The 13,893-nt window shown below is 53.1% G+C and overlaps 1 protein-coding gene across 1 annotated transcript; it reads right to left on the bottom strand.

The window, feature by feature from the left end:
• Positions 1-4,233: 4,233 nt before the first annotated feature.
• On the bottom strand, positions 4,234-5,746 carry GSC (goosecoid homeobox). The gene is made up of 3 exons (XM_010588822.3): positions 5,392-5,746; positions 4,702-4,961; positions 4,234-4,389 (listed from the first exon to the last, which is right to left on the bottom strand). The coding sequence occupies exons 1-3, from the start codon at positions 5,744-5,746 to the stop codon at positions 4,234-4,236; spliced, it is 771 nt and encodes a 256-aa protein (XP_010587124.3).
• Positions 5,747-13,893: the final 8,147 nt, after the last annotated feature.

Raw genomic sequence — 13,893 nt, forward strand, 5'->3', positions numbered from 1 at the left:
CACCCATAAGCTCCTAAACCAACAACAACTAAAAACAAGGTGCATTCCTTAACTCCTAATTCCAATCTATTGACGAGGCCATTCTCCGGGCTGTTTTCTCCAAGCACACTGGAATAAATGTGACAGACGCTCGGCTGGCTTCTTTATATTATCTCTAATCCTCCACCCAAGCCCTTTCGCAGGTGAGGAGGAACCTGACAGACACAGAGCTTAAATTACCTTGCCCAAGTCACTTGGTAAATTCGAGGCCCCATCAGAACAGAAGCCTGGACCAAGATGGCTTAAGGCCAGCCACCAGCTGTCCACTGGCCACAGCCTGTGCCTGACCTGCTGGGCAGAATTCCATTTTCATCAGGTGGAGGTTGACACTGGCCCTCCTTCATTTCACTTAAGGAGGTGACAGATTAGGGGTGCGATGAGAAAAGGTCACTGAATTTGGGGGGCCTCAATTATAGAATCTTTGTGTGGGGGCCTTGATGCCTTAACTGTGAGTCATTTTAAACCTCACACAATTCAGAAAAATAGAGCCCTCTGTCCCCCCCACCTCCTTGCTCCACCAGTCCCCCACACAAAGACTAGCAAGAGGAAGCCAGCTACCAGCTTCACTTTCACACAGATACGCCAAAAACACAGCCTCCACGGGAGAGATACAGCATTTAGGTCGAGAGTAAAACACAACTTGCTTAAAGAACCTATTGAAATATACTGTCGGTGGATGCTGCTTTAAACACACAGCCAACTGCTGAGAACAGCTGGAACGCACTTTCCTGGGAATACGTTTGGAACCCCGGAATCTGCATCTTTATACACACACACACACACAAACACAGACACACACCTACTTTCCCCATTATTTGCTCCTTCCAGCCAGGGCCCTTTGGGTCCGGTGGCCCAGGCACCTGGAAGTGGCTCCCTTTAGCTCACCATCACCCCAAGAGGGCCATGGAAGGGTCCACTCAGGTCTGGGGGATCACTTACTATGTGTCCTGGGAAAACCATGTCTTCTCTCTGAGCCTCCATTTCCCAAAATGGGCTGCACTCCCCACCTCCCGAGGGCCGCCCGAAATGTGTGTAGGGCTTTACACAGTGGGAAGTGCTAGACCAATGTTACGGGTTCTGATTATCATTGTTGTTCTTTCCTGGAGTCAGTCTGGCACTCTGTGGCCACTGATTCCTGTCCCCGTCGGGGGGGGGGGGCGGGGGGGGGCAACTGGACTCATTCCTCGGATCCTTTGCTGTTGGTGAACTTTTATACAAGGCTTTGTTGCAGCACCGAAAAGAAAAGTCCGGGTGCTGTGAGGTAGCCTGGTTTATAGAAATCACAAGAGCCTGGTCCCTGGCAGATCACAGTTGGCATCAGTTTACCCAACTGTGAAATGGGGTGAACACTTTCAAGGATAGGTTGTAATGGTTAGAGAAACCACTTAGACAAAGTCATTTTCACTTACATCCTGTCGTCTATATGTGAATACATGGGCACCCTACATTCCAACACCATCATACAAATGCCCACCCAAGACAACTACAAGGCCTACAGCCCAGCAAAGAATGGCCCTCTTCTTGACACTATCAGCCCTCCTAGCTCAGGCAGCCAGGCTAAGACAAAAGGTTTGAGCCCCACAGCCCGCTGCGGAATGCAGGGGGTTGGGTAAGCTATAATTAGACAGGTTATCCTGACATTTCTTCCTTCACTCAAGATGCTTACAATGTTTCCCGTGAGCTGGGCCAATACTGACTGAAGCACTTCCCCAGGGGCCTGTGGGGTAGAAAGGTGGACAAGATGGGTCTGCCCTGGCCCAAGCTGGGAGCAGCTGTCCAGCTCCTGGGCCCCTCCCCTTGCACACCCCATTCAAAGTGCCTTTGCACCAGGTGCTCACAGGTAAAGTGACTCAGAACCTACCTCTCCCCAACTCCCCACCTACCTTGAACCCCTCTCGAAAGCAGGCAAATGAGATTCCCTTATAAAAGGGAGGCCAAGACATGGACAAAGAGACAGAGAGCAGTTTATAAACAGAGATCTGGGGAGGTCATCTCTCAGGATGCAATGGCACTGCCCATGCCTCTTAGAATGTTCTGGAAAAATGGGGCAGGAGGGGTGAAGGCATGGGCTCATCCTGGGCTCCCCCAAAGGTTCACCCCCCCCCAACAGGACAGGAGACCATCCAGGAACCTTGCCAATTAAGGAATGGGGAGCACAGAGCAAATTTCTTAGGATGGAAGTCTTTATTTATAAGGGGGGTGTATTAATAGCCAAATTGTTTCACTAAAATTAACATTATAATGGCTTCTCTGAATATTTCTCTCGTAAGAACTGCTATTAGCAGAAAGTCCCCATTGTGGTGTAAGATCCACCTGGGCAACACTGTACCTCCTTATTTCCTATAAGCTGCATGTTAAAATATTTAACATTTCCAAACCTTAATTTTCTCATGTAAAAAGTGGTGAGAACATCTCCCATCTCTTACGAGTCTCTAAAGATAGAATGAGATAATGCACCTAAAACTTGGAGTGCTGGGTCTAGCAAAATAAATATCATCAGAATGTTTTTTTAAATTAAGTAGCCAAAGGATTCCTCTATGCCAGGGACCATTCTAAAGCAATTAGTCCCTTTAACCTCCGTAACAACCCTAGGAGGTAGATCCTATCACTACCTCCACTTTGCAGTTATGGAAGGTGAGGGTTAGAAGAGTTAGGTAACTTGCCCAAGGTGGCGATAACCGATAACCGAGCCAAGGCCAACTCCACCTCTTGAGGGGCATCCACCACCTAGCTGTGCCCCGCACGCCTGGCCTCCTAGCTGCTGCCTCCTTCTTTCTATGGGGATGCTCCTTATTTTGAAAGGCAGTAATCGATGGCCACTCCATGTTTCACATGAATTGTTTCGCCTGCTGGGGAGGGGGCACTTTTACCTTGCAAAGCTTCTACAGACCTGTGTGAATACACTGTTCTTGTAACAAACTATTACTGTGAGGGCGCGGTGTTCCCTAGCTGGCTGTTAAGTAGGAGGAAGAACAAGCTCACCCACTCCCAGGCAGCAAAATTTTTTATCTTCCTCACCCATTAAATGGACTGAAGGCAAAATCCAAGGAAGTTTAACGCACTGAAAGCCATTCCTGCTGGTCCTTGGCCTCCACCCCGTCTCCTCGACGCCCCCCGGGACCTTACAGAAGGCGCTCTCTTCTCATCGTCCCAGGCCCAGCAGCTTATCCTGGCACCGGGAGGCTTCTCCAGCCCTTCGAGAGCTGCCGACCCGCATCCCGATGCGCTCCCTCCGGTGGCCCGACTGGTGCAGAGCCGTGACCGGCGGTGGCGGAAGAAAGCCGGAAGCTTCCGCACTGCGCTCTTTAGGCGAGGGTGGCCTAGCTGGTGGACGCGGCGGGCGGCCCTGGGCACCTCACACGCCCGGCGAGAAGCAGGGCGGGCTCCGCGTTGGGGTCTCCATGAGCCCAGGTGCGCAGCTCGGAGCAGCCCGCAGGAAGGACAGGGGCTGGTGGTCGTCGTCAGGGCTGCGGGACAGAAACGCTGGCCCCAGGACGTTGGCACCAGAACGAGTGTGGAAGATCCAGGACAGCGTCAATGACGGACATGGCCGCCGCCTTAGGTCTGGGGTTTCGCGGAAGCAGGGCCGGGCGAGCTGCGTGGAGTGGGCTCCGAGGAGGCCCCGGTGTTGCGAGGCTTCCCCAGCTCCCGGCGGGAAGAAAGGAAGGAGTCCTTTTCTCCTCTTTGGCCCAGCATCTCCACTCCCCACCCCTTCCTGGAGACCCTCGGCGAAATTTACTTTTAAAGCAGGCCGTGCGTCCTGTGCCTGATTCGTACTCAGAGTTTCACTTTTTTTGGACAGGTCAGAGCTGCCCATTTTTTTGTTTTTTTAAAGCTACAGCCTACACAAATCTTTTTTCTGGGCCTCAGACTGATGGTTGGGGGGAGGGGAGGGTAGAAATACAGAATGTGGCCCGTCTACATCGCCATCACTTTATTATATTGTCACCGTTAACTTAACTATAAATACTACGGTGGGGAGCGAGGCGCCAGCCGGCCTCGGCCTGCGGGGCTGCGACCCCCAGCACCGCCCGGGCCCCAGGCGCCGACCCTCGCGGTCTGTACACTATTTACAGCTCCCGGTTTCTCTCTCTCAATCCCCTCCCCGCAAGGCAGCGCGTGTGCAAGAAAGTAGCATCGTCCGTCTGTGCAAGTCCTTCGAGTTAGCCAAGTGCCACGGCCGGCCCGCGGCCGTCAGCTGTCCGAGTCCAAATCGCTTTTACCTTCCTCTTCCCTCTTCGCGGGCGACGCCTTGGACGACGCCTTGTTCCACTTCTCGGCGTTTTCCGACTCCGACGACGACGACCTTTTCTGCCGCCTCCATTTGGCGCGGCGGTTCTTAAACCAGACCTGTTGCGCAACGGAGAACAAAACAAGTCAGAATCAAATTCGCGCGTCCCCACGGCCTGGCCACGGGGAGCTCCGCGTGGCCGCAGGACGGCCTGCCGTGGACTGAGAACTGGGGACCCCCCTGCCAAAAAAAGGAGGAGAGACACTCGCTCTCGCTTCCGCATTTCCATCCAACTTCCTGGGCCTAAAGCGCGCTGCCGGCCGCATCCGGGCCGCCACTGGGATGATTTTTAAAGCGCAGGGAGACCCAAGAAGAGCCGGGCAGAGCCGGCTCAGGCCCCGTTCCGCGGGAAGGGACGTTCGGGTGCCTACCTCCACCTTCTCCTCGCGGAGGTGCACCTTCCGGGCCAGCTGCTCGCGCGTGCCCACGTCCGGGTACTTGGTCTCCTGGAAGAGATTCTCCAGCGCTTCGAGCTGCTCGTCGGTGAAGATGGTGCGGTGTCGCCGCTTCCGCCGGCAGTGCAGCTGATTGAGAAGTTGCAGCTCCGTGCGCGACAGCGTGCCCACGTTCATGTAGGGCAGCATCTGGTGCGGCACCGGTGACACCAGCACCGAGGCGGGGCCCTCGTAGCCTGAGACAGAGTGGGGCGCACGGTCAGCCAAGCCCGGGGACGCGCTGGCCCGGGCCTCCCTCGTCCCTGCCCGCCTGCCCCAGACCCGTTCCAACTTAAAAATCGTCTGCAAGTGTATACTGGGAATTGGGGGTGCAGGGGAATTGGGGAAGCGTGGTATAGCGTCCACTCGCACGCCCCCAAAGCCAGTTCTGGAATCCTAAAAGCATGCAAGCACTGAGCTGCAGTTTCGCCAACTCTCGCCTAAAGTTTGCAACAAAAAGCATGCAAACTCCCGATCCCGACAAAAATGAAGGGGGGGTGGAGATCTGCAAGGGGACAAAAATTTGCGCAAAAACGCAAAAAAAAAAAAAAACAGCGCTGCCGCCTCCCACGCCCAGGGGCCGAGTCCCGCGGCGGGCAGCGCCGCCGGGCACGATTCGGACCCTACCTGGGGGCGTCGGGACGCAGGAGCATTGCTGGGCGCCCAGCGGCGCCACAGCCCCGCAGCAGGCCGGGCCCACGGGAGCCGCCTGCACGTGCAGTTGCCCGTAGAAGTAGTTGTTGTAGCCCAGGCGGGAGCCGCCGACCGCGGCCGAGAGGCCCGCGCCGCCGGGGGCCACGGGGCGCGGGTAGAAGGCGCCATAGTCCGGGGAGGCGCCGCCGCCCGCGCCGTAGAGCGAGTCCCCGTGCAGGGCCGGGAAGACGACGGGCGCCGCGGCGCTGGGCGCCACCGGCAGCACCGAGTCTTTGCAGCGCGGCCGAGCGGCCAGGATGTTGTCGATGCTGAACATGCTGGCGGGCATCCCCGAGCCCCGCGCCGGGACCGGGGGCGGCGGGGACGCGCCGAAGAAAGAGCCTCCAAGTGTGCGTGTGGGGGGGGAGCCCCGCTCCTCCCGCCGGCGACCAAAGCGAAAGAGACGCGGCCGGCGAGCGCGCAGCCCGCGCCCCTCCCCGCCCCCTGCGTCCGCGCGCCTCCTCCGCCCGCCCCGCGCCGCCGCGCGCCCAGTTCAACCCGCGGGAGGACGGCGCTGAGCCCGCTCAACCTCCTGTTGGTTTTATACCGAGTCGACGTCATCCTGGATTTAGTTCCCGGTAATAGGCAGATGACAAACAGAACCCGATTTGGCCCTTTTTTTTTTCCTTTGGGTGGGGGGGATTTAGGGAGGGAGGAGGGGAGAGGTGCCAAAGGGGAGGGGGTTATCGGGCCTGAAAAGAGATTGTGGATTGCGAATTAATGAAATTAACCTAATTTTTTCCATGCCGCGGCCCCGCCGCCTGCCGGCCGGCGGAGCTGGGCGGGCGGCCTAATTGCCCCGGTTAATCTCATTAATTCCATTGTAGGGCCGCAGTTAACAACTCCCTCCGCCCGGCCTCTCCGCCCCCACCCTTTTTTCTCGGATTGGGTCCTATTATTGGGTGCGATTTCCTCTGCCCCGTAGCTCAAATTCGTTGTGGCCCATTTTACTTTGGGGCTACTTTTTTTCCTTCTTTAGGAACTTGTTTTAGAAGATGTGAGAGGCTTGCATCGCCCTTCAACGGGATTGAAAATTACGCTCCTCCGCCGACCTCTCCATACACCCACCTTCATTTTGTTTAATCTGAGTTTATCTCCCGGATGGAACTGGTTACCCCCCACCCCGAAAACTTTTATTTTTGCAAAGACCGGCATTTTGAAACGCAAAAACGATGAAGAGGTACATTGCGTTTCTCAAAACCCCCAAAGTTTTATTTTCCTCAGTCCCTTTGGGTCTGAAAACTACCAGCGCAGCCCCCTAGGCCCTTACACACCGGAGACCAAGTTCCACCACCAGTTAAAATCCACCACCGAGAATACACTCTGAAGCAATACTTCTAGCTGATCCCCGCCTAGGAGTCGGTAGATTTTGTGTTCTTTCCCGCTTTCAGTTTTTGAAATGGGGTATCTTCTCCCTCCTCTTCTCTGCGCGCCCCTTCCCCCCCCACCCCCGCCCCAGATGTGGCCTTTGAGGCTTCCTTATCCCCTTCCTCAACAACTGAGTTGCATTTTTTCCTTGCGACTGGCCTGTTTCTGGATAGGGCAGACCTAGCCGTGCGCGGGCTGCCCTTCCGCCTGGCAGGCCCCGGCGTGGGCTCCCTGGGCCCCAGCGGCCTGCACCAAGCCCGGCTCTGCTCGCGGCAGGCGGCCGCGGTGATTTGCGGGAACCTCGGAGCGGCACGGCCAGGCCACCGGAGCCGCGGGAGGCGCAGCCAGCCGCCAAGGCGCGCAGGAGGCCGAATGCCCTGCGAGAAGGTAGGCGGCGGTGCGCGCGGAACGAAAGCAGCCCCCGGGACCCCGTGGGCCGGGCGCAGGGCCACGGCCAGGAGAGCCGTCCTTCCCCGGTCCTTCGCGCAGCCCACTCGGGCCGCTCCAGGGGAAGGGGGCAGAGCCGTGTCCAGGCGAGATCGCCGAGGGCCGGGGTGGGGAACACCTCGGGCTTCCCGAGGAAGGCCGCATTTAACGCCACACGGTGTTCGCGATTTCTCTCTCGCTAATTAACCAGGGGTCCCTGCAGCGTTGTCTGAAGTCGCCGCAGTAGGACTAAGTAAGTGGGCTGCCCTCCCCGGCGCTGGGGCAAAGGGGAAAGGGCACGTGTTGATTGCGGTTGCCGGGTCAGAGGGGCCCTGGCGTGCAGGCTTAGTCCTGTTGGGGCGCAGCCCTCCGGCGGCGCGCGGGAGCCGTGGGGCAAAGCCAGGCGGTGGCGCTTCTGCTCGGAGGCCCCCCCGCGTGCACCTCTGCGGCCTCACGCCCACCAGCTTGTGGCCTGAGAGTCTTGATTCTTCCAGTGCTGCGCAGACTAAGAGGTGGGGGTGGGGTAGCGATGCAGGCACGGCGGAGACGGGTCTCAGTTTGGGTAGGCTGAGTTTTCACAGTAGAAACCACTCCGGGAGAGGAGAGTGTGAGGTCAGGTCTGGGGTTAGAAGTGGCGTGCCTTCTAACTGGGGATGGAGGCATTTTTCCGTTCTCAGAGACTTAAAAATCACGTAGTTCTCGGGGCATACACTCCCCGCCAACCTTTCCCAGGTGTAATTTGATGGAAGCCAACTAGATGCTGCGACTTCGGCTGGTATTCTGGCGGCGTTTGAGCTGGTGGCTGGGCGCTTGCGGCGGGGCGCCCGAGAGTGGATGGGTTCAGACCTGCGCCTGAGCGCAGCAGGCTGCCGGAGCCGATTCCGCGTCCGTTTCAGCCAAGGTGCTCAGACCAGGACGGCGCCCAGACTTAAAAAATGCCTCCAAGTTTTTTAAAGCATACGACAACTTTCCTCCACACACCCCATGCCTCCTTTCGCTTGGCACATTGTTCCTTTTGAATCATCAGAGTTAGCCACCTGCTAAACGGCTCCCCCTGGTTTTCTGCACCTTTCCACTGGGCTATCCGACCCCCTTTTTTTTTTTTATCCGACCCCTAGGTGGAAGAACACTTGACAGGGAGTATCAGAGTTCGAGACAGAACGTCTCCACCTTGCCAAGTAGTCCCCCTCTCTGGGCCTCACATTTATTGTGTCCCTTACAACCCTACATTTAATGAGGCTGCGTAGGTTGGGAGTGGACTTGGCATTTCCTAGTTGTTTTCATTGAGACAAAGGAGTGTGCTATCCCCACCTTCACCCCGCATCCGAGACTGGGGTCTCTTCATCAGCTGGTCCAAAAAAGGACAAGAGGTCGCCAGCTCTGTCGACCCGCAGAGGGAACTTGCTGGGGGAGAGGTCACCCTACTCCAGGCACTCAGCATGCTCTCAGGGGTCTTCAGCCTCCCCCACCCCCCGCTTGGAGGAACCTCCCCCTCCAGGTCGACCTTCCAGTTGCGGTCGTCCCGTTTTGCCCTCGGGGAGGCAGGCCTAGGGGCAGGCCGGCAGGCGCCTCGTCCACAGCCCCAAACCTACAAGTGTCCTGCCCGCGCTCGACAATCAGCTGCCCTGCGTCGCCAGGCGCAAGTGGAATAACAAATACTACGCACGCAAATTGCCCGCCTCGTGTTGCTAAGCGATTGTTTGTCGCGCCGCACGCACTGCTCAGCATGGGAGGCCCGCGCGCTTCCAGAGCCGGCCGGCGAGCGCTTAGGTCGGAAATGCTGTAAACACGCCGCTGATTTTCCCTATTATCACCCAAACACGATTTCCCACAAAGCAATCACCACGCCGGAGTCTATGAAAATGTGTTTGTGACGGAGTCCGTCGCCCCGGTAATAGCCCTCATTTTTAGGATATTAAAGACTAGATGAGTGGATTGCACAGACATGAGATGTGTTTGCTATCCGGCATCCTTCGAGGCGCTTCGGCGCCGCGGTCCTGGCGCGGTTGATTCGGAGAGCGTAGATTAAATTGCTTCTATGATTTAAAATCGAGTGTCCAAGTTTGGAAGTGTGTGTCTTGGTATTTCCTCCCGCCCCAAGATATTTTCATCGTGGAGAAGACTGTCGCCCCACTATCCGTCCCTCATTCTTCTGGCTGTTAAAAAAAAAAAAAAAAGTGTATGTCCAGACCCAACTTCTTACGGGTTCGTTTCGGGAACTTTCTTTTCTTAATTTTCTCAGCCTCCTGCCGGGCCAGCTAGCAGAATTCATGATCGGATACGTCTAAGGAAGGTTTTTGTCGTGCCATGTGCAACAAGCTGGTGTGTTCCTTTCAAGGGTGCGGGGCCCATGTCGCAGGGCGCGTGAGCCGCCGGGTCAGGGGAGCGAGGCACGGTGCGCGATCCCCGCAGTAGCCGGAACGCAGCGGGGAGACCCCAGCACCGTCTTCACAGAGCTAATCGGCTTTATTGTTTGCCTTTGGGCTTAAATTTATGTGTATATATATCCAGTGTCTCCAAACTAGGGCTTAAGACCTCCTCCACGGCCCTGCGGCTCCTTGGAGGACATCTCCGGCAGCCGCAGATTTTCCGTGTGAGGTTGGGTCGGCCGAATGGACCAAGAGGTGCAAACACCGTTCACTAATAGGCAGCGCGCCCAAGGGCTGGATCTCCCGCATTCAGCGGGACGTAGGGACGCTTTCTGGTTGATTTTTGCTAGAAGTTTCGCAGCATACCAAATAAAAGCACCCGAGTCCCCGAGGACGAAATAATCAACGTGTTAGCAAAGCTCACCAAAATAGAGGAGGGGTGGGGGGGCGGGGGAGGTGTCGAAAAATGACGAGTTCCCAAGGCCTAATAGCTCAGGTCTTCCAGGATCGCAGGACTCTGGTTACGCCGGGCTATTTACCAAAGTTTGTTTCAAAGTGAGTGCACCGTTGCGTTTGCAAATCACAGAATGCAAATGACGATAATTTGTTCTCGGAGGAACTTTCTCTTGAAATGATTAGCAAAGTCAGTCATTTGAAAACGAGCGCGAGTGCACAGCCGGTTCCCGAAGCCCCTCGCTAACCGGTATCAGCTTCTAAAGTTTTCATTCATGTAAACCTCATTAATGAAGATCTTTTATTTAAACGTCAAGGGGATTTGAAATTTAGAGTAAATTATGAAGCTTGTATGTCTAGCCAAGTCATGGGTCAAATGCATTTGTGAAAAACTGCTAAAAGAGCATATGGTTTTGAATTTTTCTACAATGACTAGTGTTTAAATAAATTGCTTGTACTGCTTAACTTCATGTGTAATTTTGACAGAAATTGGCCTATAGCCTTTTGATATGTAAACACTTCAGCCTTTTATGCGGTATGAAAAGACACTTGCTTTTTGGGATCAGCTTGGCCGTCACCCTGTAATTCAGAAAGCTGGCACCTACCATTACATTCTTGCTAGATTTCAACTTTCAAGTGGCAGCCTCAGGGGGGAAAAAAAGGAGAGAAAGAAAGAAGGAAAGAGGATATTTCAAAAGCAATGTCCATTTGGGATTAAAAGCTGCCAATGAGGCGAGAACGTGCCACTTACTCTCTGAAAGAAATGGATAAACCATAGTTATTAAAGAACATTTTCTGTCATTTTTCTTTAAGCCAGCCCGTCGGAGGGGACACTTAAGCATGGCTGGGGACTGACTGGCATGTCATTAAATGCTTGTCTTAGGGCCGAACAAATCAGTCCAACACACAAATAGGTGTTAAAAATCTAGGTATCACTTCACCATGCTACCAGCAAAATGGCCCTGTGTCACAGAGCCCATTAAGATGCAAAAATCAGCCAGTCTCCAAGGAAAATCATGGGGGACGGAATTTCAGGACACCAGTGGTACATCTGAGCCAGGCACGGGGTCTCTTGGTGGGAGGTTGTTGCTGTGCCCTGCAGAGTCCATGCGGGGCAAAGATCAGGAGCCCTCTCTGAGTTTCCAAGGCTTCTGAAACACGTCAGCCTACGTAAACCCATTTGTTTCTAATGTACGCATCAATGTGGATTGGACCCCCGGTCACCCAGGGTGAGGCAGGCAGAGCCGCCCAGCACGGTTGCCCGGGTGCCAGACACAACCACGAGTTGACTTCCTGCTGGCTGGGGCAGCCGGCCCCCTCCTTCCCATCTGCTATCTGGGGCTAGCCCATATTCATGTAGATGTCACTTTGTCATATACAGACTTGCCCAAAGACATTGCCCCTTTTGTAGAGTTTTGGAAGAACTGGGGAGAGAGAACGCTCAGGAGGCAGTAGAAACACGTCTCTGTGTTCAGTTGAGCTACCCCGGCATATTGAGATCCTCTTTATAAGGACCGTACTGAGGCACATCCGTCTAATTAAGAAAATAGACTCCCCGAGAAAGGCAGGAGGGGTGTTTTATTTACATCTCGTATGCATTCCAACACCTCAGATAGTGTGGTCAGCCCACGGAAAAGGAACGGGGACAGGCATGAAGAAGGCGTGGGCTTTTGTTTTGTTTTGTGTTTTTCTAAGCGTTCTACATTCCTGGCTAACCTTTCAGCTCATTTTGAAATGGATATGGGTAACCTTTTTTTCGTTTTTCTAGGCTGCAGTTTTAAAGCTCTTGAAAAAATGGTTGATCTCCTAATAAAAGAGTTCCGTAGCTTTCAGCTGCTTAATTTGAGAAACTTACCTCAAAAATGTGTTTGTGATCAAAGTTAGCTAGGCAAGACGTGTATTTTGGGTAAAAGAGAGTCACCTGATATGGAAAAGAGAATTTCACGGGGTTAAGTTTTTTTTTTTTTTTTCTTCTGAAGGAAAGAATACGATAAAATAAAACCGGAAATTGTAGAAAAAGATAAGCCATGCCTGGGTCACCATTTCACGCATCTCAAACTTTGAATCTGCAAAGGTTAGTATCAGTGGAGATATGTGTGATGTGGCGCTTAGTTAGTTTTTTCATCTCTGTAAACAGGACTTGATGAAATGGCCATTTGCTGGGTATGACGTTTATATCTGAAGCTGTAACAAGCACATGGCCACATGTGTCTTGGCTTCGGAAGCAGTCACCAAAGGAGATTCCACCTTGCTCCAGCACCACCATCATGGTTTTGAACAGTTTTCTGAACTCCTAGAAGGGCGCTTCTTTGGGTCTGTGAACTCCTATCTGCTTTTGAAAGAGGTAGTCATAATCCCTAGCCCTCTGCTTATTTGCCAAACCAAGGCTTCTGAAACAGTCGTCAAGCAGGGTAATGGGAAATGGGAAACAAAAAACAAATGAAAAATACTTCCAGAAGTCACAGGCCATTTCACCTGCTCAGTCCCACCAGCCACAGGAGCTGATGCTGTGATTCAGCTTCAGTCCTACAGACTGGCCTTCCCAGCGTCCAGCCTGTCTGGATGACCCAGGCCGGGCCCTTTCCTGTTTGTCCCTGAAGAGAAACGGAAGAATTCCCAGAAACAACTTCAACTCTCAATTTCTTTGATTTGTGGTGGGGCTTTCATTATTTTCTCTTAGGTAGGGATGAAGAATTTTACCGTACACCCTCCCTACACGCACACACACACACGCGCGCGCACACACACACACACACACACCCCTACTCTTCCTTCCAATCCCTTCTTTCTTATTTTCACACAGTTGGTCATTTCTGGGCCAGCCCAGCCAACACCAGCTCCCTCGTCAGCTCCTTTCTGGAGTTTGTTTTCTTGTTTGGGGTATCTACAGGCAGCCAGGGACTACAACTACAGCATGCTTGATCCACGCTCTGGATTTGATTTCACTTAGCAGTAAAATTCTTTCTGCAGACCAGAAGGTCTTGAGTTTAAAATCACAAGAGTCCATCTCCCATGTCGTTGGGTTGTTTGTAATTTATGTGTTATGGGGAGAAGTAGTCTGTTCATAGTAATGATAGCTTGGGGAATTCAGTATATGAGCCAAACATAGGACAGTTGAACTAAAAAGAACCCTTCTTGTCTACACAATACCTCTCAAGTTTTTTTTTTTTTTTTTTAACAGACCCCTAAAGAACCTTTAATTCCCCTCTCATAAGGCTAGTAGATATAGGCATTTTCAGCTCTGCCTGGTAGGTCAACACAATATTTCCAGGCAAAATGGTGACTTGGAAACACATTCATTCCCAACTAATGACATTACTTTTCCCGAAGTTCTAGAATTCCAGAATTATTTGGATCTTAAAGTATCTCCAGTTGACTGTGAGACAGGAACATAAGTTTTTGATAATGCTACCCACATTCTGATTTAAGCCATAGCCATTTTTTTTTTTCCTCCCAAAACCCTAGGAAAGTAGCTTTCCAAGTTAAACTAGACTCTGGTGATCAAGTGAATGTTTGAAATGAAATAATTTTTAAAATAACTTGTTCACTGTTGAGGCCTTTCGGTAAAAGGGAGCAGGAGCAGACTGAGTTGTTTTTCAAAGCTCTCTGCTTGGCAGAGTTATTCTGGAGCTTCCGACGAAAGATGGATATTGAATATGTGTGGTGGATGCATACGGCCCCATATTTCAGGGAAGCTCTTTATTGAATATTTCTCGCTCACAAAACTGGAATCTCTGTGAAATCTCACTCCTCGGAATCTCTGCTGGGACTGGCCGAGGCTGTAACTTGTTACCTTAGTAACAAGGTGGCTTTTGATTGG

The sequence above is a fragment of the Loxodonta africana genome, chromosome 10 (assembly GCF_030014295.1).
Source record: "Loxodonta africana isolate mLoxAfr1 chromosome 10, mLoxAfr1.hap2, whole genome shotgun sequence".
NCBI lineage: Eukaryota > Metazoa > Chordata > Mammalia > Proboscidea > Elephantidae > Loxodonta > Loxodonta africana.

Coding starts and splice junctions, on each gene's coding strand:
- GSC (XM_010588822.3), bottom strand. CDS start 5,746: ATGCCCGCCAGCATGTTCAGCATCGACAACATCCTGGCCGCTCGGCCG. Junction 4,962..5,391: donor CTGCGTCCCGACGCCCCCAG/GTAGGGTCCGAA, acceptor ACTCTGTCTCAG/GCTACGAGGGCCCCGCCTCG. Junction 4,390..4,701: donor TCCGCGAGGAGAAGGTGGAG/GTAGGCACCCGA, acceptor GTTGCGCAACAG/GTCTGGTTTAAGAACCGCCG.